The 21,415-nt window shown below is 52.1% G+C and overlaps 3 protein-coding genes across 7 annotated transcripts in view; 1 reads left to right on the forward strand and 2 right to left on the reverse strand.

Moving 5' to 3' along the window:
• On the reverse strand, positions 1 to 16,036 carry GGA3 (golgi associated, gamma adaptin ear containing, ARF binding protein 3). Of its 3 annotated transcripts, XM_077854186.1 has the most exons (18): positions 15,376 to 16,033; positions 8,760 to 8,918; positions 8,281 to 8,365; positions 8,078 to 8,153; positions 7,430 to 7,528; positions 6,656 to 6,779; positions 6,291 to 6,394; positions 6,079 to 6,159; positions 5,549 to 5,686; positions 4,949 to 5,030; positions 4,719 to 4,835; positions 4,198 to 4,434; positions 3,732 to 3,802; positions 3,142 to 3,461; positions 2,683 to 2,906; positions 2,220 to 2,389; positions 1,952 to 2,062; positions 1 to 1,754 (listed from the first exon to the last, which is right to left on the reverse strand). In XM_077854186.1, the coding sequence occupies exons 5-18, from the start codon at positions 7,511 to 7,513 to the stop codon at positions 1,644 to 1,646; spliced, it is 1,974 nt and encodes a 657-aa protein (XP_077710312.1). In that variant the 5' UTR covers positions 7,514 to 7,528; positions 8,078 to 8,153; positions 8,281 to 8,365; positions 8,760 to 8,918; positions 15,376 to 16,033; the 3' UTR covers positions 1 to 1,643. The 3 variants fall into 3 exon arrangements, 2 of the variants coding, with proteins under 2 accessions (XP_077710312.1, XP_077710310.1); XM_077854184.1 differs by lacking the exon at positions 8,760 to 8,918 and having other exon boundaries at positions 15,376 to 16,034; XR_013354936.1 differs by lacking the exons at positions 2,220 to 2,389; positions 8,760 to 8,918 and having other exon boundaries at positions 15,376 to 16,036.
• Positions 15,469 to 19,253, forward strand: MRPS7 (mitochondrial ribosomal protein S7). The gene is made up of 5 exons (XM_077854198.1): positions 15,469 to 15,816; positions 16,361 to 16,552; positions 16,670 to 16,733; positions 17,638 to 17,805; positions 18,664 to 19,253. The coding sequence occupies exons 1-5, from the start codon at positions 15,734 to 15,736 to the stop codon at positions 18,883 to 18,885; spliced, it is 729 nt and encodes a 242-aa protein (XP_077710324.1). The 5' UTR covers positions 15,469 to 15,733; the 3' UTR covers positions 18,886 to 19,253.
• Positions 18,661 to 21,415, reverse strand: part of MIF4GD (MIF4G domain containing) — a 6,498-nt gene continuing 3,743 nt past the window's right edge. For all 3 annotated transcript variants that reach the window (XM_077854200.1, XM_077854199.1, XM_077854201.1), the window contains 4 exons: positions 20,976 to 21,085; positions 20,624 to 20,779; positions 20,436 to 20,528; positions 18,661 to 19,916 (listed from right to left, as the gene is read on the reverse strand). In XM_077854200.1, the coding sequence (XP_077710326.1) occupies positions 19,689 to 19,916; positions 20,436 to 20,528; positions 20,624 to 20,779; positions 20,976 to 21,085 (587 nt within the window). In that variant the 3' untranslated portion in view covers positions 18,661 to 19,688. The remainder of the gene's footprint in view (positions 19,917 to 20,435; positions 20,529 to 20,623; positions 20,780 to 20,975; positions 21,086 to 21,415) is intronic.

Genomic DNA, 21,415 nt, shown 5'->3' on the forward strand with positions numbered 1-21,415 from the left:
TAGGGCAAAAATGATTTTATTTGACATGCAGCAAAACAAGGGCAGCAGAGTCAGTATATTGTACACAGCCATTTGTCACAAAGCAGTGACTTCAGTAGTAACACTCAGATAGTTTTAATGTCTAAAGCTTATTATAAAGGTGTATTTTCCATATAGTAATCCCACAAATCTTCCCAGGGCTGCAAGCAGCCAGTCTCTGGAAAGCTCTTAAATTTATAGGTAGTGAAACTGATTCACTTTTGACTTGTCCTAATGAAGCAGTGAAACCTGCTTGCTCAAGATGGAAGGGAAGGAATACAGTAAGGAAACCTGGCAAAGTGCAGGGAGGGATCAGGGAGTGTGGTTTGTGCCACCTTTCCCCAAAGATGGCTCTGTGCCATCCAGCTGAGCTCAGGTGAGCTGTGTGCTCTTTCCTCAGCTGGTGGAGGCAATTTTCCTGTTGCCCCATGAGGCCTAGACTCCCTGGCCCAGTTGCATCTGGTAGATGGAACAACTGGCACAAGCTTTCTGGAGCTGAGCACTGTCAAAGCAACAGGGTCTGGTGACTCGATTCAAGCATGGTTCCTGATCTCACCACCTCCAGACCCCATATCGCGGTGACTGGTGCCCCTCAGCAGCTGGGGATAGTCAAGGTCCCTGGGCAACAGGTAAGGATAGAAGTCTAGTGCAATGTGCCTGACCCTGAGGCCTCCTATTCCCAATCACATGCCACACCACAGGCCATCTGGTGGGAAGAGGGGAAGGCCCAAGCAGGAGGACGCAGAGGGTGATGGGAGTTGTTCTTCCCTTCAGAGGCTTGAAGGGCAGAAGAGCAGTTTATTTCATGCCAAGCAAGAGGTAGTGAATAGGATGGCCTGTTCTCAAGGCAGGAGGCACACTTTCCCCAGAAAGCTTTGAGTACCTGCTTCCAGAGAAGGGGAATACTGGTTCTCTTCATTCTTTCATACTCCTAGTTTTGGCTGCCCCAAGGCCGAGTTCTGTTCCTAACAGGCTGAGTTCCACAGCCTGCCGAGATGTCCATAGGACACAGCCTGCCACCGCCAGAGACAAGCATACAACTGGTGACCCGGTGGCTGTTCCAGGGTGATGCTGCCCATGGAAGGCAGAGTTGGAGATTCAGCAGTACATCAACTCCCTCTGCCCAGGGTGGCTCAGAACCACTCGGCTTTGCCTACCTCTCCGGAGGTGGGAGCAGGAGCCTGCCAGCAGGGGAAGCACAGAGTAGTGATGGGGGCTGAGGCCTCTAGGGTGTGAGGATGTGGTCCTTGGGATTCTCTTAAGTCTCTTTAGAGACGACTCCTCTACAGCGTCAGGATACCAACACGAGGGAAAAAGCCTCCTCCCTGCCTTGGGTCCATGTTCCCAGGGCAATAGTTAAAGAGTCAAGCCACTCCCCACCCCTGACAGTACACGGCCACTTCAAGTCACACAGGTAGATAAAAATCAGGTCCTTTTAGGGGGCCAAGGGAGAGAGCATCACAGCAGCAGCTCGGCTCCTAGCAGCGATGCCCAGGGCCCCTGCTCCATATCCCAGCTCCAGGCACTGCAGGCAGGATGTGGAGGATGACTGGACCAGAGAGCCCTCCTGTCTCAAGGCAGCTTGCCTGGGCTTCAATGTGGAGGTGACACGGAGTCCTCTGGGGTCATAGGTTACCCCACTGCTCCACAGGAGGAAACTCATCCACCTCGCCCACCTCTGTGCTCAGTTGCTCTCCCAGGGCAAAGGTCAGCCTATACCGAAGCCTCGCCTTCTCCTGTGACAGAGGGACAGCATGTAAGATGTGACCTAGGGCCCCTTACCATGCCATTCCCACCACCCCATCCTCACTCAGCCACCAAAACAGGCCAGGGACACAGTGAACACTGCAGTATCATGGTACTTCAGGCATGGAGGTAGAGGTTCTGATATGGGGCAGTGAGAGCTACAGGCTGGACCCCAGTTCTAGCTCACCTTCAGTGGGTTGGCCAACAGCATGACCTGGGTGATGGCTGCAGGTGGCTGGATGGGGCTAAATGGAGATAACTCTGTCCCAGAGGGTGGCTGTAACTTCACCTTCATTGACTGAAGAGAAAGAGAAGCTCCTTTAAGGAGAAATGGCAGGAGCCCACTAGTCACGATGGACACACGCTGCTGCCTGTTGGCCTCAGGGTCCCTCAACACAGTGGGGTTCAAGGGGAGGTAATTTGTACCTCTTGAGGCCCCAGGGAACCAGGGGTACCTTTGGCACTGCGGCCTGCAACACAATGCTTTTGATAGGCAGGGGAGCTGTATTCAGCATGGACACCACCACGACCAGCACATCCGGCCGTCCAGGCGGACACTCCTTGGCAAAGTGAAAGAGGATGCGGAAGCCATTTTTATCATAGGCTGTCACAGGAAGAGCGCTGCCTGTAAGAAGAGGTCACATGGGTGTGGAAGGAGAAACCCCACAGAGCCCTGAGGGTGTCTGCCACACCCCTTTAGGGAGGGTGAGGCAACCCTGTGGCCAGCAGGCACCCCAAAAGCATCTGGGAAAGCAGCTGTCAGAACTACCCAAGAGTACGCAGTGGCAACAAAAGGCCAAGACAGCAGGTCACGTTTGGCTTTAAGGGACTTGGGCAGAGAGCCAGTGCCCACCCCTCTCACTCCCCAGAACACTGCAAGCTGTGGGCTCCCTTCCCCCCCATGCTTTCAACACCTACTAGGCTTGATAGATTCCAGGGGGACGTGGACACTGGCCAGGGAAAGCTCTGGCCCCTTCATGGGGCTGCCTTGGGACTGGAAGGCAGGTGGCTGGAAAAGAGGGCTGCCAGGCCCTGGGGAAAAGGGGAGGAGAGGCCGAGCAGTGGTGCTGGTGGGGATCAGAGGGGAGGTGGTGGCCCCAGGGAAGAAGATGGAAGAGACAGGTTTCACCAGGCCGGAGGTCCTGAGAAGCAGGAAGGAGCACAAGGCAAGTCAGAGACCAGGGGAAGCCGCTGGGCCAACCCCTCACGTCTTCCAGGGAACAGCTGGTTCTTACCACCCCTTCCTCCTCTACCCCGTGTTTCCAGAGGCCAGCCTCAGCAGACCGAAAACGAACATCCCCAGGCCCTCCAGAACCGCCTCCTGTTCTACCGAGCCCAAGTCCAACTCTCCCCACCCCCACCTCTCCCACTCATTACGCTCTGGTATCTTCGAGAAGATGATCAAGGGCATCCAGCTGGTGCAGGGTGCTATCGCCCAAAGCTGAGCCATGGTACCCGAGGGCTGTGGACTCAGCCTTTGGGGCTGAGGCTGGGGCCAGTCCAGTCGGGAACAAGAAGGAGCCTGCTTTGGGGGCAGGCCCAGTGGCTGGGACCACAGGAGCAGAGAAGGGAGAAGGCAGTGGAGCCTGGGAGCTGCCTGCAGAGGATGCTGAGGGTGGGACAAGAAGGCCATCTGACGGGCTACAGGCAGCACTCCCAGGCTTGGGGCCGCAGAATTCCAGGTCCGACTGCTCATTCTGTCAGGAGTGGAAAGTGTGAGTGAGCCATAAGCATGGAGGAGCTGTCGCGGTTGGTTGCTTTTGGGTCTCCAGCTCTGGGCCCCACCCTGGGGGCCCGATAGGCAGCCCCCTCTGTAGGGCCCGGGGCAACCCCGTGGCTGTGATCAGTGTTCCCAAGCCCACCCAGGGCAGGGAGTATGGACAGCCAGGGCTGCAGCCAACTGTGGCTGAGGAGTCATGAAAGAGGAAGTCTGTGAAACTGGTTGAGCTTTTTAGTGATGCTTCTACCTGGAACAGGGGCCACTGGCTGTTTCCAGCTGAGTCTTTGGAAGGAGCAGTGGGTGCTGGATCAGCAAGGCCTGTTAGAGAAGATGATGGTGATGAGAAGGGGCTCTGGCCTTGGGCAGCCCCATTTACCCTAGAAGAGTCACATGACAAAAGTCGCTGACAAGTGGGGACTAGGTATTTTTCCAGGCAGCCTCCAGAGGGAAATAAATCCTTTAGTCCTTACACCGAGGGGGGTTAGCTTCTGGACTGAGCAAGACACTCAGTCCACCATGTCCATTCTGGAGCTTGTATGCAGACCACCCTGGGAGCCTGAAGGCATTGAACTTGACTTTCCCTATACCTGAAGCCTCCCTTCCCCATTCCTGCTAAGTACAGGGGCAGCCCTGGGTCCTTTTTCCCAATTCACACGCCTTTCTGCCCTGTTGGCTCCACCAGAAGCCCTTCACAGCCTCCCCCCGGGACACACCCAAGCAGAGCAGCTCCTCGTCCAGCAGGCAGAGGGCGTTGCTTGTGCTGTTGGTTGTTGGGGTGACCTCAGCCTGGCTGGAAGAGTGGCTGCGCCCAGGTCCTGAGGTCTGAGGGGGTGGAGGGAGGATAGGGATGCCGGAGGATGGTGGGGCTGGCGCCAACACTGAGGATGAGCTGCCTGGTGTGTCCAACTCAGCAAGGTCGATGAGAGTGCCTTGGTTCCTGGAGTGGTTTCCTAGATGGGCGAATGGAAGGGAACAGGGGTGAGTAGGGGCCATGCTAGTGGCTGCACAGAGGAAGCAGAACCCTAAGTACAGCCTCTAGCCTAACACTGAACAAAGGCAAGCGAACAAAGAAAACCCTATCCATAGCCTCTGGCCTCTCAGAAGCTGGAGGAGCTTTTGGAAGGGCTTAGAATCCCCTTGGGCCCTGTGGGGTGACATGCAGGTCAAGCACTCCCCGCTTGGTGGTAGGCCTGGGGCTGGTCTGGATGGGTCCAAAGGGAGAAGAACATTTTACCTTCCGAGTCTGGCATGGCTGAGGTGGCTACCTCACCATTGATAACCTGTCCTTCAACGACTGTTTTGTAAGAGTTGATGACCCGGGAGAGGTTGTCACTGGCCTGAAGGATGTCCCCTAGAGCAGAAAAAGGTACTTCTCACTCCCAGCCATGACACTACTCCCACCCTCACCCTCCCCGGCCAAATCCAAATTCCTGAGTCATCCTTGTCAACTACTCTTTGACTCACCCAAACTATTGTCATTGTCCTCTGTCTCACTGGCTAGTTTGAATAATGTTCGCCTCTTATTCTCACACCGATCAAACAGCTCCTGAAAGAGTCCCAAACCTAAAGGTGAGAGCTACAAAGTCCCTTGGAAGTGATCTAATTCAGTGTCCACATCCAGAAAGACAGAAGGCTTCTCTACTGCCCCAGTTGGTACCTGGCAGAACTGGGCCCCCTATGCCTGCTGCCAGCTTCCACCGCGCTGTGTCACCTAAGATGTCTGCTTAGGACCAGGGGAAGCGTTTCCCTTCCTGTCCCCGAGGCCAGCACGTGCCTCAGAATTCAGAATATCTACGTGACGAAGGACTAAGGTGCAGCACCAGGGGCACACGGTGGGTGGCTCTGCCCTATTGCTCCTGAGGCAAGGAGGCCAGGCAGAGAGCAGTGAGCCCTGAGGTGGGTCTGCGGAATCACACGGACTCGGGGGTACACACAGCTCCCCTGCCATGTGCGTTAGCCATAGTCTGTGTAAAACAGGGGCGGCCACCGTGCTGATTAATAAGGAACAGCAGGGCTGAGCAGGCTGGCTCCCTTCCCTGGAGCCTGGCTCTCGGGATCGCCTACCTTCATGAGCTCTTTATCTGCCTCTGAAGAATCCTCTTTACTGTAATGAAGCAGCATCTCATTGAGCAGCTTTACGTTGTTGTTAACCTCTTCTAAAGTGTGCAGACGCTTGGTCACCTTCTGGATCCGCGCCTCATCCTACATCAAAGACAAGGAGAAAAAGCTCAACTAGACTCCTCTCCCTGGCTCCCCAGGGCCCCCCCATAGCCAAGGGTCGCACCAGAGAACGTAAGCAGAGGCTAGTCCTGGTGGAAACTCCTTTTAATGCACAGTTCTTGGGAACCACAAGCCTCAGTCCGTATTTAGTTTTTCTTTTATATAACGGCCTGTCCCCACCCCTAAACCAGCCCCCGTGTATGCCTGCTCCTCTAATCCATTCTTCCCCAGAAGCCCCAGTGGCCTCTCGTGATGGCGGGGGGTGGGGGGGTGGGGGAGGGTGGGCAGGGATGAGCAACAGGCCTCACAGCGGAGGAAGGGACTCTTGGTCTGTGGTCATGGGTTCCTCCGCCCCAAGCCCGAGGCCCACTCACTTCCTTCACCATGGACTTGATGAGCTTGTTGGCCTCTTGTAGGTCATCCGGGTTTTTGCTTTTCAGCAACTTGGCTAAAAGCTAGAAGAGGAGGTACCAAAGGTAAAGGGAAAGGCAGCAACCCACCTGGGGAGACCGCAGAGGGGCTGGAGCTCCCGCAGCACTGAGCCCACGCCTCATCTGAGGATGCCATCTGCGGGGGCGCACTTTACCTTGGATTTCTCCTCATCGTCAAAAACAGGATTTTTGGGACGAGGTGGTGGAGAGGGAATCAGTGTCCTGTCCATAGGGATCAGCGGGTCAGACTGCACTATGCCTGACAGGAACACAAGGGGGCAGAGCGTTGGCTCAGGCTGGGGTCCCCCTGACCCCTTCCTCACACGGCAAAGAGGGGTACATCCCTGTGACGAGGGCCTGCAGAGGGTGAGAGGACAGTACACACCTCTGCCCCTCAAAGTGCAGCTGAGCCCTTCCCGTTGTCCTGAGGAGGAAGGAAGGGACGGCAGACAGCACCCCCCTTCCTGGCCTTAGCCAGCCTCTGGGGCTGCTTGGAGGCTGAGGGAAGGTAAGCACATACCCTGCCTCTTCAACATGTGGTAAGCATCCTTGATCTTGGTTTCTTCTGGCAGGGCCAACGTCCAGCTATAAAGCAGCTCGATAACCTTGGTCTTCACTTTCTCAGACACCCTGTCCCCCAGGTACTAAGGGCAAAAGGAAATGGGAAAAGCTCGTAACTGCCACCTGGAGGCAGAGACCGTGGGAAAGCTCTTCAGCAATGAAAGGCTGCGAGTTGGTTCCAGCCTCCAGGCCCACCCCAAAACCAGAAGGTATCTGTGACATGGCGCGGGGAGCCAAGGAAACTGCCGGTGGCAACGCTCGCTCTCTCAGGGTACGGTCTGTGGTCAGGCAGGAAGCGGGGAACCCACCACCTGATTTCCATGCATCATCTCCCAGAAAGTGACATTTTACCTCAAGGGAATGAATGAGAATGGCTTAAGTATGAGAAACAGCTCTCTATGCTTTAAGTGGTGCCCAGAGCTTAAGAGCAACACCAGCATGCCCCAGGAGCTGAGTGGCTGAGTGATGAGAAGACTAACCTCTTGGATCCACGCAAGACAGACCAAAGTGACCGCTGTCCCTAGCGCTTCCCCCACCTGCTGCCACATCACCTCACATTCAGCCCAGGAGTCCGTCAGAGGGTTCCCCTCAGGGCCTAGCTCTCTAAGGACAGGACATGGACAGCTCTCTAAAGACAGTTCTGTAGAGATGTTTGTACCGTGAAGCCAGTTAAGATGGGAGGGGGGAACCACAAACGGAGTTCCTAGAAATGAGGAGACTGCTGCTGACTGACCTTTGGAGAGACGACTTTGATTAACTCATTCAAAAACCGGAACTTTCCCACTTCATTATGAAATCTCCTCCCACAGTTCTTCATGCACGCCTCCAGCACCTGCAGCCACATGAGGGGTAGGCACTCAGTGCCGGGGGTGGGGGGTAGTATCTGGGTGGGAGCTGGCGCTCAGCCAGGACCCTGTCCACGGAGCACAGCGACTCTGCACCCAGAGAAAGAACTTGCAAGTAAGCTGCCTTTAGTAGGAAGTAGTGTTACTTTTAGCGACAGAGCAAATTATACTGGCCACACTTTCCTTTAGTTGGCCAACTCTGGTGACTGGCAAGATCAGCATCTCTCCAAGAACCTGCCTCTGAGCTCCACCCTGTGCTCGGGGCCCCTGCCTCTGGCTCCCACCCTTTGTCACTTGGCTTCTCCCACTCGACCTGTGGCCTCACTGGCAGAGACTGCACTTCAGGCCTCTCTGCAGCCTCGGCGCCTGGCACAAGGGCACACGTAATCACGGGGCAGTTTATGGAATGTGTTCCAGATGGATCTTGTATTGAGGATTTCAGTTACCTTAGGATGTGAGCCCTGAAAACCTCAGAAAACCCAGTGAGCAAAAGGCCTCTGCTCATTAAAATCCACTGTCAGAATGAAACAACCTACCGTCAGGGCCTGGACCGCCTCCCATTCCTGCGGAGACTGGATCTTGTGGGCTAGCAGTCGGACAGCGATCTGTGGCCTGGGAGACAAGAGACCACGCTTTCAGGCACTAACCCTGGGGCTACCTGGCTGGCCCTCCTTGGCCAGTTTTGACTTCTGCAGTCAGCTCTCTCCCACTTGCCCCCGCCAATGGCTTTGAGACTCACCCTTCAAGCTCTTTGTTGATCTGATCACAGAAGCCAATTATGTATTCCCAGTCCTCCTGGCGGTTGGAAGGATTGGTGGCCTTATCTTGGGACAGAGCAAAGTGGAAGACCATTGTTATAAAGAGCAAGGAGGACATAATGGAAGGTTTCCCAACAATTTTTAGACACTACTGTGAAGCTAAGTCTGTTTCCAAATCTCTTTTCTGATAGAGAACCTTCAACAGGTCAGTTCAGTATTTAGAAAGTCACAAATGAAGGGAAAACAAATTCTCAGCCTTGTGAAGCTTAGAGTCGACCATGATCAATAAGACAATTATAAACACAAATGATAAAAACCTTCCAAGATAACCATAAAAATTTTAATATAATATAAATAACTCTAGTTATTCCAAAATAAGCTATTAAGCAAGTAGGGATGATCAAGAAGCATTTCCCGGAAAAACTGAAGCCAGGTAATATTTGATAAGGAATATACATACTTAGAAAAATTATTTCCGGGCATCCCGGGTGGCTCAGCAGTTTAGCGCCGCCTTCAGCCCAGGGCCTGATCCTGGAGACCTGGGATCGAGTCCCACATCAGGCTCCCTGCATGGAGGCTGCTTCTCCCTCTACCTGTGTCTCTGCCTCTCTCTGTGTCTCTATGAATAAATAAAATCATAAAAAAAAAAGTATTTCCTACATATGCTTCAAAAACTTTTACAAGACCTAATTTTTTCTTTTTTTTTTTTTTTTTAATTTTTTTAATTTATTTATGATAGTCACAGAGAGAGAGAGAAAGAGAGGCAGAGACATAGGCAGAGGGAGAAGCAGGCTCCATGCACCAGGAGCCTGATGTGGGATTCGATCCCGGGTCTCCAGGATCGCGCCCTGGGCCAAAGGCAGGCGCCAAACCGCTGCGCCACCCAGGGATCCTCTTTTTTTTTTTTTTAAAGATTTTATTTATTTGTTTATTCAGAGAGAGCGAGAGAGAGGCAGAGACACAGGCAGAGGGAGACCAGGCACCCCCTGCTTTCAATGTTTTCTCTATTGCATATTTTAAGCTCATATTTACCGAGTCCCTACTAAGCACCAATCATTGTACTGTCTATGGGATTGCAGGAACAGAATCTGCCCTTGAGCACTCAGTACCCTCAAGTGTATTTATTTAAGAGTTTATTTATTCATGAGAGACACATAGACACACACAGGTGTCCCAGTACCCTCAAGTTTAAATAGTCTCCTATGATTAAGGACAAGGGCAAGTAATTGGAGCGTTCTCAGAGGATTATCGAGGGCTTAAAACCCAGGTGCTAAATGTCAAGTCTCCTATTATTTGGTGTTACTGTGTTATTTCCCCGGTTATCCCCAGACCTGTGCTAAAGAGGCTGGCCCCCACTGAGGGTGGTTAAATGTATTCCCATCTCTGATTCAGACCTTGGGAGTCTGCCTCTTCCAGAAAGCACTCTCAAGCTGTTTGCTAAATTTAGGGCTTCAGGTTTGGAAGACAAATGGAAGGCTGAAGGCGTATATCCTATTTAAATACCCATGCTCTTGCAAATCCCCCCTCCACACCCCCGCGCCAAAAGCAGAGCAACAGAACCTTGAAAAAGCACTTCCAAACCAAGGGGTGTCGTCAGAAGTTCCTGAATTCTGACTTCTCGTGACTGTTTTCTTAACTTCCTTTTTCCTAACATTAAAATTCACTAGCTCCATGAACAAATCCTAACAAGGGCTCCCACATCCCCCACCCTCCCAGGGCTCTGAGGCCCAAGAAGTCAGCAGACACCACCCTGAGGCAGAGGGAAGAAGGCCTCTGCTCCAACTGTAGGAAGATTCTGATGGTTTAGGTTCATATTTGGAGGAAAAGGAAAATGTCTGTCCTCAATCTTGAAAAGACCATTAGCAGACCCTCTAAAATGTCAAGCTAGAAGAAAAGCAAGACTAATTCAAGAGTGGCTATTTGTTGCCACAGTGATCTACAAGTTGTCGCCTTCCAGAAGCCCCATGTTTCTCCCATCAGTTGTCTGATACCTTCTCAGGTGTTGGCATGGCTTTGTTACTAATCTATCATTTGAGATGCTTAAAGTTCTCACTTGACAATAAGAGCCTGAAGGAGACAAAAAATAAGACCATCTGAGGGGCCATACCCCTCCCATTGCTGCTATTATTATTTTGAGAAGAGTCACATCCCTCATGGTATAACATGGTATAACTTTTGCGCTGTTCACACTGGAAAAGCATGGCTCTAGAGTACAGCATGGATGCTCCTGCCCACACACACGTGAGCAGTGGGGGCCTCATCGAGCATGTTCTTCCCAGGCCTCTTGTAACTCCCATAGCACCTCTGTTCCAGGAATATGCCCACTTCCTTCTCATTTGTGCTCAACTTCTCTAGAGTCCCACTTCCTTTCACCTGATAGACCTTCCTATTGCAAATCTGCAGGGAGCTCTCTGCCTACCTATGGGCTCGCAAAACCTTGGTTTCAGCAATGGCGAGGCCTGGGTCTGAGGATCTCCTCCAACTCTCCCTTGGAAAGCAGACCACAAGCACCCTTAGGAACTGGAGGAAGTTGGGGTAATTCTGGGTAACTCAATCTCTGCATTTGACCAGTCTCCCTCCCGCAGATGTACACGACTTTCCACCCACTCAACATGCTCCTGGCACAGAGGTGACACCACAGTCTCCCCTGTAAACCCCACCTTCTAGAATTGGCTCTGGGCTCTATTCTGACTTAAGGTTTCTATTTTCAGGTCTCCCTTGCAAGCCTTATTCTCTTGCATGTCTGTGCCTCTAGATCTCCTGCTCTCATTTTCAGCTTAGTTCTAGCCCTAGCCTTGACGGTGGCAGGGCCTCAAAAGGTCAAGGAAAGATGGTTCCAGTAGGGGCAGCACCAGCTACCCAATCCCAGCATGGCTCAGACATTTCACAGCCGACAGATTCTATGTAACACATGACTTAGAGATTAGCAGAGGCAAGACACAGGATGGAAGAGAAATCAAGAGTCAGCTTTCCATGCTGGGGTCTTGAATCAAGAGAAACATAGTCACCAAGTCTTTGTTAAGCACTCATAGAAAATTAAGTACAGGGATCGACTACACTGTATGATACTATCCAATCAATCAATAATGTAACAAAGAAAACGAAGTACCAGAGAGGCCAGGGAGAGACTACAGAAAAAGTCCGCACTTAGAGACCACTCTTGGGGAGGTTATGCTCTTTGGGTGCCACACGTGCGAAATAACCAAAGCAAAGCAGAGTATAATTATATAATTTGGTACAAAAAGGAGTTTAAAAACAAACTCATTACTTCTCCTTCCTGACTTCCTCATTTCTATAAATGATGCCATCATTCAAGGCTCCTTTTGCCTCTATACCCAGGCATCCAGCTTTGAACCCCCATTGTGGACTCCTTCCCTTTCACCCACTTTCAGCAACCCAGGGTCCCTTTCTTCTCCACATCCTTTTAAATCCCTCCCTTTCTCTCTGGCAGCTTGGGACTGAGTGCAAGTAACAGAAATCACCATGATTCTTCAGAGGCTCTCAGGTTCTCCTCTCTCATTCGATCTACAATCTCAGTCCATTTGAGGAGAAACATTGGTGTTACAGCAGTAGCATTTAACAAGGAACTTGATCCTGTACAGAAACTCTTTGTGGACAAGATTAGAGAATATAGAACTAAGCGCCAGACATCTGGAGGACCTGTTAATACTGGCCCAGAGTACCAGCAAGACCTGGAGAAGGAGCTTTTTAAGCTTAAGCAAATGTATGGTAAAGCAGACATGCATACGTTCCCTGACTTCAAATTTGAAGATCCCAAATTTGAAGTCTTGGACAAACCCCAGCCCTGAAGAAATAATGTAAAATTTATTGGCAATTTGTCCTAGATTCCTGGATCGGAATAAACATGTTTCACAACTGTCAAATGTTCAGAGAACTGTCAAATGTTCTTTTAATTCTGGTTCCAAATAAATTATTTGGTGATGTTGGGTGTACAAAAAAATAAATAAATCCCTCCCTTTCTTACCGCTGCCTCCACCCCACCTCCTTATTTCTTCACCTGCTTCCAAAACTTCTGCTACTTGCTATCCTATATAAACCCCCTAAACTGATCCTCCTAAAACACTGATTTCACCAGATAAGGTAAGTATGGGGACCTGATGGGAAGCCTAGGTGGCTCAGAGGTTGAGCGTCTGTCTTTGGCTCTGGGCGTGAACCCAGGAAGTCTCTCTGTCTCTCATGAATAAATAAATCTCAAAGAAGAAAAAAAAAAAGAACGGGGATCTGATAACTGTTGAAATTTAAACTTCTTGGGCTGGAATTCAAGCTTTTCCAGAATTTGGATCTAACTTCCCAGCTTTCTCTCCCATCACACTCCTACAGGAACTCCCAGCCTAAACCAGCCAAACACCTGTTCTATATGCCCCAAACATGGTTTGCTCTATTTACATCACTGTCTAGTGTTTTCTTAGCCAATTTTCCTCAGTCTTCAAGGCCTTGGCTCGAATGCCACTTCCTCACTGGGAGAATCATCTTTCCATTCCACTTATCCCCAATTTCCTAAAGAAACTGTCTGCATTTCAGCATTTACAGCTCTTGCCCTGTACCTGTATCTTTTTAAGAATGCTTTATCCAGGGATGCCTGGGTGGCTCAGCGGTTGAGCGTATGCCTTTGGCTCAGGGAGTGATCCTGGTCCCAGGATCCAGTCCCATATCAGGCTCCCTGTGGGGAGTCTACTTCTCCCTTTGCCTGTGTCTCTGCCTCTCTCTGTCTGTCTCTCATGAATAAATGAATAAAATCTTAAAAAAAAAAAAAAAGAATGCTTTATCCACTCCAGCATCACCTTTATCAAACTGAAGACAAAGACAGCTTGAACTTAATTTTCATAATACCTCATATAGCAGGTATTTGTTACAGACTGATTAAGACAATGATAGGACTTCAGGGAAGGCTGAATCAAGAGTCCATGGGCAAGGAGAACCTGAGATGGGTTTTAAAGCATTTAGTTGAGCAAAGGGGAACAGGGCTTCCAGGGAGGGAGAGCAGTGTGTGCTGGTGGGACAAGAACAGCTGACTGAGCAAAGCAAGACTACCATGGAGCCACAAAGAGGCGGCAGTAGGTGTGCAGAAGTGCTCTTCTGGGAGAACGCAGAGTGGATGGAGGGGAAGGGGAGAGACACTTTAGTCACCCGGCCAGCAGAGGCCTTTATGATTCTGGCAAACTATGGAGTGACAAGGCTCTAGACGAAAATAGAGCTAAACCACAAACACTGGTCCATTCAATTGATAAAGTTCACAACATAAGTCATTAAGAACTGTGAAGGTGAACAACAGATTAAAATGGAAAGAATCTTGGAAAAAAAAAAAAGGAAAGAATCTTAACAGTGCTAATGTCATTCTCACTAATGGGAAAGATCAAAGGCTAGTCTCAGCTCTACTGTCTACAGATATCATCCCATTCCCTCACTCACCATCTCCACTCTCCCTCAAAAACAGGTCTGTCCCTCTATTTCAAAATATAACTGTAAGCCGAGAAACTATTAAACTCAGCATAGGTCAAATTATTCCATTGTCCTCATTAATATCTGTGAATCAATTCCAGTGTAGTTATAACTGGTTGGATGGGTCTGGGCAAGTGGTTTGATTAGAGTCCAGAGTGTCCTTTTTTTTTTTTTTTTTTTTAAGATTTATTTATTTATTCATGATAGAGAGAGTCAGAGACACAGGCAGAGGGAGAAGCAGGCTCCATGCCGGGAGCCTGACGCAGAACTTGATCCTGGGACTCCAGGATCGTGCCCTGGGCCAAAGGCAGGTGCCAAACCACCGAGCCACCCAGGGATCCCCCAGAGTGTCCTCTTTTTGTGAAATTGTGATAGTAGTACCTGGTTCGCCAGGGTACTTGATAAATGAATTAAATGAATGCCTTTGGAGCAGTCTGAGCTCCTCAGAGATCAGTTCCATATACAGAAGACTTTGCGACCTGCCGGCAACTGCAGATTTTGCAAATGTAACCTAGGTTCAATCACTTGCAGGGGGGGGTTTCTTATTAAGTAAGATCAGGCTAGGGATCCCTGGGTGGCTCAGTGGTTGAGCACCTGCCTTTGGCCCAGGACATGATCCTGGAGGTCCCAGAATCGAGTCCCACATCAGGCTCCCCGTGTGGAGCCTGCTTCTCCCTATGCCTCTCATGAATAAATAAAGTCAGAAAGAAAGAAAAGAAAAGAAAAGATAAGAAAAGCAAAGCAAAGCCAGGCTATTGGCATAAACAGCCATCACCTCCAACAGCTTGGAGGCTCTAGTAAACAGATCCTGCACAAAGCAATCTCTGGGCATCCTGTCTCATCACTCTGTACAATTTTCTGTCTTCACTTAAAGGGGTCTCCAGGGGCCTCTTCTAAGCCCATAGGAAAATTAACTTATTAACCCTTCGGCAGAGTACTACCTGCTAACAAGGTTAACCCATATTTCCTCAGGAGCAGTATGAACTAGCAATTAGAGCAAGAGGCCGCCGCTCTAACTACCGCACTAGGCTGCGCTCCGCAGCTTTGCTCAAAGCAGGCTACCTACGAATGGCTCGTTAAGACGTTCAAGTGTGTGTCCCCCCAACACGGACACCACCAAGCCCTGGGCATTGCAGGAATAGGGCAGACCTCTGTCATGCCTTTTTAGATTCTTCTCACTTCAAACATTCTGCCCGGGCGAGGAAGCCACTTCTCAAACACACGGTCACAGCCCTGAAGCTTGTGCGCGTACGCTCGGCGGCACCCACCGCTCCCGGAGTTCCCCTCCACGGAGGCACAGGGGGCCCGGAGTCCCCGCGGCGCGCGGCCCCACCACGACCTCCCCAGGTCGCCGCTGCATGTCAGCCGGAAGCACTGGGCTGCCGCGTCCCCGGAGCCCGCGGGGCCGGGAGCGGACCCGAGCAGACGCCGCCGCGCGCAGGAGCGGGAGGAGGCGCCCTGCTGGGGAAGGGGCGTGATCGCGGAATGCTCGCGGCAAGGGCGAGCCCAGGCGCGAGCTGCCAGGCGACGCGGCCGCAGACCCCTGGGAGCGGAGGGGGGCGGAGTGGGGCGGAGAGGGGGCTCGAGGGCAGGCAGAAGCGGCCGCGGCTACTCACTCAGCCAGGACTCCAGGCTCTCCCCTTCCGCCTCCGCCATATTGCAGCCGCCCGGGCCGGCCCAGCGGCCTCAAACCTCGCGAGAGCCTGCAAGCGTCGAGCCGGGGCGGGGCCTGCATGGGGGCCTGAGAGGAGAGAGCCCCGCTGCAGAGGGTCACGTCGGGCTGCGGCGGATAAGGAGACGTCGAATGTTTCCTTCTGGCTCTTGCCTGTGGACCTCGGAGTGAGAGACTCTCAACGCCCGGATTAATGGAGTGACGTACAGGTTCAGGACCCTGCGGAGCCTTTTCCCCGTCTCCCGTCTACTCGCTCAGGCACGCCAGGGGCAGCCTACGCGGGGTCCTCGTGGCCAGCCAAGATGGCGGCCCCCGCGGTGAAGGCTGCGGGAGGGTGGCCGATCCTGGCGCTGAGCCTGCGGAGTGCTGTCCGGCGGCTACCAGGGTGAGAGGACGGCAGGAAGCTGGGGTGCCGCCTGGGACTTCACGGAGAGACCTGCAGGGAAGGAAAGGGCCACGGGCAGGCCGGCGGGAGCCTGCAGAGAGCTCGGGGGCTAGGATACCTCGGCCCAAACCTCTGAATTGGCTGCGTGACTTTGGGCCAAAGATTGTCTGTCCCCCGCCCGACGGGGCTTAGGGACTGTCCCGCGCCCGACAGTGTTCTGAGTCGAAGCTGAAAGCGCGGTCTTACTAAAGAGTTCAGAGCTGCGGGTGGGGCCGGGGGAGGCGGAGATGCTTAGGCGGGGCGCCTGTCCTGAGGTTCAGGAACCTCGCCTGACCGTGGGAACTTGACGAGGCGGCTTTCCCGGTGTTTTGGGGGAGAGGCCCACCCACCTCTTAGGACAAGAGCCAGAATGGTTACGTTCAGGTTTGCCTAGCGGTCTCTGCCTCTCTCCCTCGTCGGCGGGTTGGCAAACACGCCCATTGTTAAGTCAAGTCTTTCCGCGTGTGGAGTCACCTTTTGGCGACCTTTTCCTCTTCCTCCTCAGGCTAACCCAGGTGAGGTGGAGCCGCTATGGTCCCAAATACAAGGATCCACGGATTGACAAGGAGTATTACCGTAAGCCGTTGGCAGAGTTGACGGAGGAAGAGAAGTATGAACAGGAACTCAGGAAGACTCAGCTTATCAAAGCTGCTCCAGCAGCGAAAACAAGCTCTGTGTTTGAAGACCCCGTGATCAGGTTAGATGGAAGCAAACACTTTTGTTCCTCGGACTAGGACTATACCAGGGAGGGCCTGCAGTAAGGATTCTGTGATACAGCCTGGGAAACCTAAACATTTTGTTTTTCTTCTTGAAGTAAATTCACCAACATGATGATGAAAGGAGGAAACAAAGTACTGGCCAGATCCCTCATGATGCAGGTAAACAGCACGTCTCTCCGGTCTCCATGCTTATAGCTTTGTACTCGGCTCTTTCAGCTTAGCATAAAAAAGAACAGGTTCAGGGGCACTTGGGTGGCTCAGAGGTTGAGTGTCTGTCTTTGGCTCAGGTCATGGTCCTGGGATCGAGTCCGTATCAGGATCTCCACAGGGAGCCTGCTTCTCCCTCTGCCTGTGTCTCTGCCTCTCTTTCTGTGTCTCTCATGAATAAATGAAATTTTGGAAAAAAAAAAAAAACTTCACGTATCTGCCATTAGAATTACCGTCCCTGTATGGGGTGCCCAGGTGGCACAGTTGGTTAAGCATCTGACTTTGGATCTCAGCCCAGGTTTTGATCTCAGAGTCGTGAGTTTGAGTCCCGCATGAGGCTTCATGCTGGGTGTGGAGCCTACTTAAAAAAAAAAAAAAAAAAGAAAAAGACCCTAGTATGTATGTATGTATGTGTGGAGGTGGTGGCTTCAGTGAAGTCCTTCAGGAGTCAGGAACCACCATTCACTCCCCCAAACACAAATCTCAGCCTACTGCTCTCGTCCTCTTCCAGGAAAGAGGGAGGCACTTAAGAACTCTGCCTTAGGGGCAGCCCCGGTGCCGCCTGAAGCCCGGGGTGTGATCCTGGAGACCCTGGATCGAGTCCCACATCAGGCTCCCTGCATGGAGCCTGCTTCTCCCTCTGCCTGTGTCTCTGCCTCTCTCTCTCTCTGTCTCTATGAATAAATAAATAAACATCTTAAAAAAAAAAAAAAGAACTCTGCCTTAGAAGTGCTGAGAGAGGAGCCTCACTCTTGTAGAAGAACAGGATGATAGGAGTAGAAGGCAAGGTACTAGCTCAGCTGGATAAACCTTTCAGGGAGTCTGGGGCAGCATCTTCCAATATTTCTCTCTGCAGACTCTTGAAGCTGTGAAAAGGAAGCAGTTTGAGAAGTACCATGCTGCTTCTGCAGAGGAACAGGCCACCATCGAACGCAACCCCTATGTCATCTTCCACCAAGCACTGCAAAACTGTGAACCCGTGATAGGGCTGGTACCCATCCTCAGAGGGGGCCATTTTTATCAGGTGAGCAGTCAGGGCTGGAAGCAGGGCTGCCCACCCATGAGACAAGATGGTAGGGGTGGGCTGGGGAATGCTTGGGAGTGGGAGGGCCCAGAGTTGGGTCAAGATTGAATTTTATAGGGACCAGGTTCTGTCACAGTCTGCTCACCTGAGTCCTAGTGTAGAACTCAACAGGCAGAGGATAGAAAAGAGCAAAGAAGTATCCAGATTACCTTTTCTGGATGCCCCCACCCCCCCACCCCGGTTCTGTCCACTGTGCTGTGTTGTAAATTGTCAGCTTCTTCTGAAGGACTATGTGTAGAACTTGTCTTTATACACCCACGTCTAGAGCTTGACCCATGACTCATGTTTTGACACCATTTCTTAGATTGAATGAGGCTCTATCACAGCTTTTACTTCTGTGTCAGTGTTACAAGTGGGTGTTCTAATCTGCTTTTTTAATGTAGCGTGGAGACCCTCATTAACATCTGTGTCCCTAGGGTCTGGCATGGTAGTGGTCTAGCAAACACTTACTGACAAGAGCGTCTTGTTTTTAGGCACCCCTGATCTGAGTTGGCTAAGTCACCCCAATTTGATGGGGCTTTTCCCAGTTGATGTTCATATCAACCTAGGTGAGCTTTCATTTAGAGGTGAGCAAGGTCTTTGCTTAATGAGCATCTGTGCAATGAATGCCTCTATGTCTGTTGCACTGAGATCTGCCGGGAGTAAGGGGGACTCACAAAGGAGAAGCCAAGCCCCTCTCCTCAGGAGCATTGTCAGTGCTAGCTCAGAGGGAACCTGTGGCTACTCCTTAGAGCTCAAGGAGGAGGGAGGCTGCAGCCCTGACAAATTGTTGGACTAACTTGCCCAGGTCTTGTCCAGGTCCCTGTGCCACTTGCTGATCGGCGTCGTCGCTTCTTGGCCATGAAGTGGATGATTAAGGAGTGCAGGGAGAAGAAGCACCGGCGGATGCTGATGCCGGAGAAGTTGTCACACGAGCTGCTGGAGGCTTTTCACAACCAGGGCCCTGTGATCAAGAAGAAGCATGACATGCACAAGATGGCTGAGGCCAACCGTGCCCTGGCTCACTACCGCTGGTGGTAGAGGTGCTCCACTGCAAGAAATAATGGGAGCCACTATCCCAGTGAAAATCACCTGCTGGCTAAGTAGTTCCTTTTTAAGGGCAGGCCAGCCTAAGGGTGGAATAATGTATTTATGCCTGTTAGTCCTTTGTTTGGGGGGCTGGACGTGCCTTTCCTGCTCTATCTCCTCACAAAGAGGAGACATCGATCTGGATTTCCCCCAGGAACTTAGGGCCTATCCAGCTTCTCTCTCAATTCAGGGTAGAACTTGGAATAATAGGAAAGGAAGCAGTTTTAATATTAGAAACGATTTATTAGAAAATTCTCGCCCTGAACTGGTGTAGCATGTGATATGGAAACTGCCATTTACTAAAATTGACTGGAAATACATTCGTTTCCAAAGTGGTCCTTGTACAAAATGTATAAAAAGCAGCTTCTGGGGTGACTTGTGCTCTGCCCCTCAATATCCCAAAATATCCCACCAGTAGCTCTGGGTCCCCATTTTACAAATGGGGAAGCTGAGGCACCAAGCTGGCTCTTGCACTGGTGGTTACACAGTGCAGTGGGTGTTAGAAGCTGCCTTTCTCTGCATGGCCCAGGCTGGAGGTGATGGGGTAGAGGTTGATGGGATGGTGAGGGCAGGTCTGTGTGGTGTCTTCCCCAGTCCCTGAATCCAGGAGAGAAGGTGCTCAGGGCAGGACCACCATGTAAGTGAGGAACTTCTCAGGAGCCACTGAAGGTCTGCAAGGGACAGTCTTTGGGAGAGTCAGGGAGTTGGGTAGGTGAGAGGCCTGTGCTGCTGGTGAGGCAGCCTGAGCTGGAGGCCTAGTCGGAGACCTCACTGTAGTAATACTTGTGGGCAGCCGGGGTCGTCTTCCAGCCAGCTGCCCGAAATTCGATGATTTCAAGCAGCAGCAGCTGGGCCAGGGAGCTGAGGCCGCTGGGGAGCAGGAAGCCGTCCCGGATCAGGACAAAGAGCTCATCCATGCGCTGTCGGTTCATCTTCTCCAGCTGCTCCCCTACCCGGTGCAGCTGCAGCACCAGGCAGTCCACCTGCAGGGGGCGGGAGATGTGATCCCCAGGGTGGTGCTAGCCCATCACAGCTGCTGCGCGCAGGCCCCCTACGCCTTCCCTGGTCATGCTCACACCACCTGGTGGGTGTTAGCCACATCTTCCATTAATGGAGACAAGTTCAGGACTCCCGTGAGCTCTCCTGGGCTGGACTGGATGCCAGGCCTGTCTCTAAGCTGCCACTTAACCCAGGCTTTCTGCCCCTCCCCGGCCCTGCCAGACTGCCTTTCTGGGCCATCTGTATCCACAGCTGGATTCCGATCACAGGATGGCTTTCCTACTGGGAAGAAAGCGTCTGAGCCTGAAGGTTTGGCCTGCTCTCTGTTCTGGATAAATTCCAGGTCTGGCAGCTTGTCCTGGAACTGAGACAGGCCTTGAATATCCCCACCAGGCTCCTGCCTTAGGAAGTTGGTGCTCTCGGATGCCTCCACAGACAGTGGGCTGGTATTCTGAGCCGAGCCAGGGCTTGCCCCTCCACAGCTGTCAACCCGGATCACCCACCTCCTCCTCCTTGCTCAGACTGTCGGGCTGGGCCAGCCGGAAGAGGCAGTCGTACACAGGGTTCACCAGGGCCATCATGGGCATGTTGTTCACCTGTAGGGGGAGAGCAGGGGGTGTGCAGAGCCCTGGCTTAGTGGCTGAAGGAGATAGGCTGTCTCTGCTGCACAGGGTGGCTACCAGGGCCTCACCCTCAGGTAGTCAAAGATGTTGCAGATAAAGGTGACATAGCAGACCCAGCCCTGCAGGGACCGGGCTCGCAGCTGCTCCCGAGCCTGGTACTCCTGCTGCAGCCGGTTGAGGAGTCCCCGTCGGAAGACACTCTGGCCTGCTTGCTTGCTCTCAGCCTGTGAGCCAGGGAAAGGAGGGTGAGCCGGAGGCGGTGCCATGGTGGGCCCCCCTCCCAGCTTCAGTGGCTGAGGACCCTCTTGTCTGACTCCACCTCTCAGGGAAGCCGTTTGCTCCTGTCCTGCCAGCAGCCAGACCTGCCCTCTGCTTCAGCCTTTCCCAAAGCGTCTCTGCGTTTCTGCAGTCCCAGCCCACCTGAATAATGGCATAGCACATGCGTCCTGCTTCTTTGCTGAACACGCAGTCCTGCAGAGAATGGTCCACGATCACGTTGGCCACCTTTTCCAAGTCCACAGCACCTGGCTCTAGGGCAGAGATAGGTGGGAAGTCTAGAGTTGCTGCTGAATTACTACATTTGTCTCCACGTGCTTCTAGTTTGAGATGTTTTCAAAGGAGCCACCCCCCATGATATGCTTACATTTAAAGAGACCAGAAAACACCAGGAGAAGTAACCACACAGGAGCAGCTGGTGGCTGGGTTATGCCGCTGTTGGAGACTAATCACAGAACGCTAGTTTTCTTAGGGCACACATTCCCTGGCACTAAGATTGCGGAAGGAGCACAGAATAACGATGTGTTTGACAGCAATTTCACAGAAGAAAGTGTTCTTACAACACACACACATGAACCCCTAAC

This window comes from Canis aureus, chromosome 16, assembly GCF_053574225.1.
Source record: "Canis aureus isolate CA01 chromosome 16, VMU_Caureus_v.1.0, whole genome shotgun sequence".
Lineage (NCBI taxonomy): Eukaryota > Metazoa > Chordata > Mammalia > Carnivora > Canidae > Canis > Canis aureus.

Coding starts and splice junctions, on each gene's coding strand:
- MRPS7 (XM_077854198.1), top strand. CDS start 15,734: ATGGCGGCCCCCGCGGTGAAGGCTGCGGGAGGGTGGCCGATCCTGGCG. Junction 16,553..16,669: donor TTTGAAGACCCCGTGATCAG/GTTAGATGGAAG, acceptor TTCTTCTTGAAG/TAAATTCACCAACATGATGA. Junction 17,806..18,663: donor GAGGGGGCCATTTTTATCAG/GTGAGCAGTCAG, acceptor GGTCTTGTCCAG/GTCCCTGTGCCACTTGCTGA.
- GGA3 (XM_077854184.1), bottom strand. CDS start 15,415: ATGGCGGAGGCGGAAGGGGAGAGCCTGGAGTCCTGGCTGA. Junction 5,031..5,548: donor CAGATAAAGAGCTCATGAAG/GTAGGCGATCCC, acceptor GGACTCTTTCAG/GAGCTGTTTGATCGGTGTGA. Junction 2,907..3,141: donor CTTCTCGAAGATACCAGAGC/GTAATGAGTGGG, acceptor CCTGCTTCTCAG/GACCTCCGGCCTGGTGAAAC.